Consider the following 4,988-nt stretch of genomic DNA (forward strand, 5'->3'; position numbering starts at 1 on the left):
CACACACACACACACACACACACACACACACAAAAGTCTCAAAAGAGTCCTTTATTATGACACCTGTTATGCTGTGTTTTTGATTCAGTCATTCTTTTGAGAATCAGTTGGACTATACTGGCCATGATGTGTTATTGCTTCACACACAAAAAAAAGGTAAAAAACAAAACAAAACAAAAAAACAAGTAATTTGTTCATGAAACTGACTACATGGCATAACCATTGTAGTCTGACTTCCAAATGAATGACTATATGAGTCAATTCTTTTAGTCAATCAAAAACACAGTGTGACCAGTGCGGACCGATTCACAATTTTAATTTTTAGAAGCATTTTTTTTTTGGGGGGATTTACTAAAAGAACCAGTTTATGAAAGTCATCCGAGTGCAAAACACACTACACAGCATGATCACTATAGTATGATTACCAAATTAATGACTCTTATGAGCTGGCTCTTCTAAAAGACTAAAATACTAAATTTGAGAAACAGACTACACTGGTCGTGCCGTATGTTTCTGATTCACATGATTTTCCGTGGCTGTACAGAAAATAGCTACATCTCTGCAATCCAGACTTCAGAATGTACACTATAAATCCTGAAAGATTTTAAAGAACCAATTCTGGTTAGCAATATGACTCTCCTTCAGCTTATACTGCTGTTATAATCACTGAAATATGTACACAAACTATTTAATACAATCCATTAACACCCTGTTTTTTGTAAAATCGGCACACCTATTTAAATGTGCTCACCCCTCTCTTTCTAATTTTCTTTTTCCAGAGACCTTCAGCCACCTTGCATTTCAACTGTATTAAATGGTTTATATTCATAGGCAGTGCTCTTTCTTCCTTGCCCTTCCTCTAAGTTTCGGCACTTTGAACACTCGGTGGGTGGCCACGGAAAAAAAAACAGACCCATAATGCTGTACAACCCCAGCCTTCCCCACTCCACACCTCCACCTTAGCCAGACTCTAAGTTCACAGCGCCTCTGAACTACATTAAAAGGAGAGAGCGATAGAGGGAGGAAATGAAAAATAACGACTCCCAGCTCCATTTACAAACACCAGTGGGAAGCCTTGTATGTGCTCCAAATAGTTCAAATCAAAGCTCCTTCCTTTTCTCATGCAACTGAATAATATTACTGCCGTCCTGCGTTTGAGATGCAAACTCTAGACAACATAAAAGTGGTTGCTTCCTGTGCAGCCATGGCTGACAATCACTCGAGCACTGCCTAAATCAGGTGTGTACGCCCCAGACGCGTTCGCTGATGTCCGTATCAATAGCGCTGTCTTTGAGCTGCCTCTGACTGTGATAATAGAAGGTGTGTGTCAATGTTGAGACTACAAGAGAGGCATGCTGGGTAATGAAAACAAAGGCACAGTGTTTGATCCTGCACATTGTTAGTACACTGGCTGGTTTGAGTACTGGAGCAAACACTGGATACGGGAAACAACAGCAGCAGCTGAAGCTCTGGGTCTTAAAGGGGTCATATGATGCGATTTCAAGTTTTCCTTTCTCTTTGGAGTGTTACAAGCTGATTGTGCATAGATAAGATCCCTGAAGTTGCAAAGACTAAAGTCTCAAAACCAAAGAGATATTCTTTATCAAAGTTAAGACTCTGCCACGCCCCCCTAAAATTTAAAAAAGCATCATATGACCCCTTTAAAGGGAAAAGTATAAAGAGCATGACTCACCTGCGTCAGTTTGCCGTTTTCCAGTTCTTTCGCTTTGTTTTTGATTACAGGGGCTGATGGTTTTTCTGAAATAAGAGATAATGCATCAAAACAATATGTAGGTATGTTTGATAAAGCATGAATGTATGAATACTGTTAACAAAATGTTTGTATGCATAGAATGTGGATAATTAGGTTTACGTTTTTTTTTTTTTATATGGATTCTTGGACAGTTAATTTCTATGGATTCTACAAAGAAAATAAAAGTAAATATATTTAAAATATTTTTGTATATATACTAAATTTTTACATATATAACAAAGTGCTTGAAATACCAACTACCCAGACCACCTACTTTCTTTGCCAAAATATGCATGATAGTTACAACCTGAGCGCACTGTCACTAATAATGTATCCCAAAATGCAATGCCCTCCATTTCCAGTGTAACAAATGCACTAGAAAACCTCTTTGACTCATTTTAGATTAGATTTGTACAAAATATTGGATTACAACTCGCTTTACCTCCTAAATGTTAACTGTATGCCATTCACTGAATTTAATTCAATGCTGTAATTGCATACGGTTTCACATTTTAAAACTTATATATATATATAGACAGAGAGATAGGTGTATATACAGTATGCAGTATATATTGCTTAGTATGCACATTCCATTTCCGTGCACAGCCAATCTTTGGTGAAACACTGTGCACAATATCAATATCATTTCTCTGCTATCCATTCTAAAAGCATGCAACTAGATCAAGGCTACAAAAGTGGATCACCCATGTTATTCTCTTCCATATATGACATCTTCACACCCACTTTCCAGTGCAATTTGAGATCTGATGCTTACATTCGGTTCCATCATAGACTGAAGCTGTGCTTGATTTCCCCTATTCTCCTCTCTGATTTGCTCTTATTTATTAATATTTTGTGTGTGTGTGTTTTATTAATACTCACTGTAAACTTTCACTTCCACGGAGTATTCCTTTAAGTTGGTTAATGACACCACCATGCAGGTGAAAACTCTCTGGTCAACCAGTGAGCCTTGGGTGATCAGAAGGCTGGAGTTGGCGGCGATACTAACTCTACTTTTGTAGCCGTCTGTGGCGGACACGGTGGCCTCATCTTTCTGAGCCTGCTTCACGAGAAGATCGCCGGGAGAGCCATCATCTTTCACCTGAATGAGATAACAGGGCCGTTAGCAAACCGAAAAACACACCTTTAGCACCTATAGATAGAGATTAAATTAGAAATCAATAAGACGATGAGAGTAGCTGTATATTGCTTGGCTAGCCAGACTGGCTAGCAGGGCAGAGTATGGCCCAGATGCTCAGAGAAACACTCACGTATTTCCATTTGGTGAAAATAAGGCCATCTGGCTTGTTATTTCCATTGTTGCATGGCACTTCAATGGTCTCACCGTACAGACCTATAACCGTCTCCACACAGCTCCCTGGAAAATACAAGACAAGAACATCCTGTTTTAGATGGCAGGCTGGCATCAAACAGAGCGGCTGGGAAGCATCGGCAGAAATTACTGTCAAATGCGACACGCGCACATACACAAACATCAGGGCATTATCTCGACTCTGAAACAGAGCAACAAGAAATGGGGAGGGAGGATAGGCAGCTGAGGTCTTGTCTTGATTACTCCCAAGACATGTGCACGTTATGCATCTTAATTTTAAATTAGACGTGTTCGCAGATTCTGAAAGCACAAAAGGCACGACTCGACGCAACAGCACCAATGAATTATATTCATGCGGTGGTTTTTCAACACATAACCGGTCTGAAATTCTCTCATGGGAAGTGCATCTATTCATAATTGTCTGTGTGTTAGTGTGTGCGTTTAGGCATGGAATGAAATGACAGATGTGGAAGTTGAACATTGTCATCTGGAATGATAGAATGCACGGCATCGTTCCATTGCCAACACGACAGCACTGTTTGTCACTTGTGCTGATGAGCACTGTAAACATCCTACTGTCTTACGCAGATAAGCACTGACAATCAGCAGAAAGGGTTGGCATTGTGAAACGAGATTGTATGTTTGTGCAATAACAGTGTGAATGGAGTATGAATTGTACACTGATTCTACGATTCCTCAGTGTTGAGAAAAACTTAGTACCGTACTTAAAGGTTGCAGGGCCCTTTATTAATGCCTGGTGAGGTTGTCATGGCAATGAGGCCCCATGTTCAGTGGCACGATGGATTTAGGTAAAGCAGTATAGGGGGTTGAAAGGTCAGGGCTGAAGGGACTTCACGGTCCACCCACTTCCATCGGTGCTCCGTCTCTACGAGAGACTAATCAAAGAGACTGAACAGCGAAGGTTCAAATTCTGGTCAAACCGAAGACGAGAGCTGTAGGCAACCACTCTTCCAAATGCAGTCAGCCTTGCCTCCAGGGCAATCGTTCCCCATTTTTGCAACTTTTCATTGTGATAGCAGTTTTAATATTGACCGAGTGGCTGCAATGCAGAGGATAAAAGAGCTGATGAGCATAAAAAACACCAGTGATATAGACGCACGCTAGAAAACACAGACACACTCACACCAATTCAGCAGAATAGGTCATTTTGAACTATTGAATACAGACTGATCTGCACAGAAACATTTCACAGTGCTTTCCAATCTGCCTCTAGATACAGGAATACTGGCATTAAACAATCAATCAATATGCACACAATGGCTGATGTGTTGGCTAAAGTAATATTTCCCCCAAAAATGTTCTTCCAAACCTGTGTGCTAATGCTTTCTTCTGTTGAACACAAAATGAAAATTGTATTGCTTTTTTTTTTTTTTTTATATAAAGTAAGCCTGTTTCCACCTCGGAGTAAAACATGAAAAAGGTAATTGAATGAATATATAGAATGTGAATGTAATATGAATGAATAGAATATAAGGTGCAATATAAAGCAGAAATTGTGAAATGTAAAGTTGCAGTTTCACAATATAAAGTGTGAAATAAATGTGTGAAATAAAGTTGCAATTGTGCAATATTGCATTGCGAGATATACAGTTGCAGTTGTATAACATGATATAAAGTTGCAAACTATTATTTCATTATATGAAATAAAGTTGCAACTGAGATTAAAAGTTGTAATTGCGAAATATAATGTTGCAGTTTATCAAAGTCTCATATGACACAGTCAATTTTATAAAATCACATGTGCGTTAAGAAATAATTGTATTTTAATGCAGAAACAGGCTTATATTCTTTTTTGTCCGTTTTGAGGCTTGACTACCCTTACGAAAAAGAAGTTTATTCAAGTGTGCTATTAGTATACTTCTTTTAAACTAAAAATAGGAA

At 38.8% G+C, this 4,988-nt stretch overlaps 1 protein-coding gene across 2 annotated transcripts in view; it reads right to left on the reverse strand.

Annotated features, from left to right (window-relative positions):
- LOC107699268 (CD166 antigen homolog) overlaps positions 1-4,988 on the reverse strand; it is a 64,657-nt gene that overhangs the window by 15,411 nt on the left and 44,258 nt on the right. For both annotated transcript variants that reach the window (XM_016500474.1, XM_016500473.1), the window contains exons 2-4: positions 3,025-3,131; positions 2,636-2,855; positions 1,694-1,758 (exon numbers count right to left, since the gene is read on the reverse strand). In XM_016500474.1, the coding sequence (XP_016355960.1) occupies positions 1,694-1,758; positions 2,636-2,855; positions 3,025-3,131 (392 nt within the window). The remainder of the gene's footprint in view (positions 1-1,693; positions 1,759-2,635; positions 2,856-3,024; positions 3,132-4,988) is intronic.

Source organism: Sinocyclocheilus anshuiensis, unplaced genomic scaffold (assembly GCF_001515605.1).
Source record: "Sinocyclocheilus anshuiensis isolate Anshui unplaced genomic scaffold, SAMN03320099.WGS_v1.1 scaffold334, whole genome shotgun sequence".
In the NCBI taxonomy this organism is placed as follows: domain Eukaryota; kingdom Metazoa; phylum Chordata; class Actinopteri; order Cypriniformes; family Cyprinidae; genus Sinocyclocheilus; species Sinocyclocheilus anshuiensis.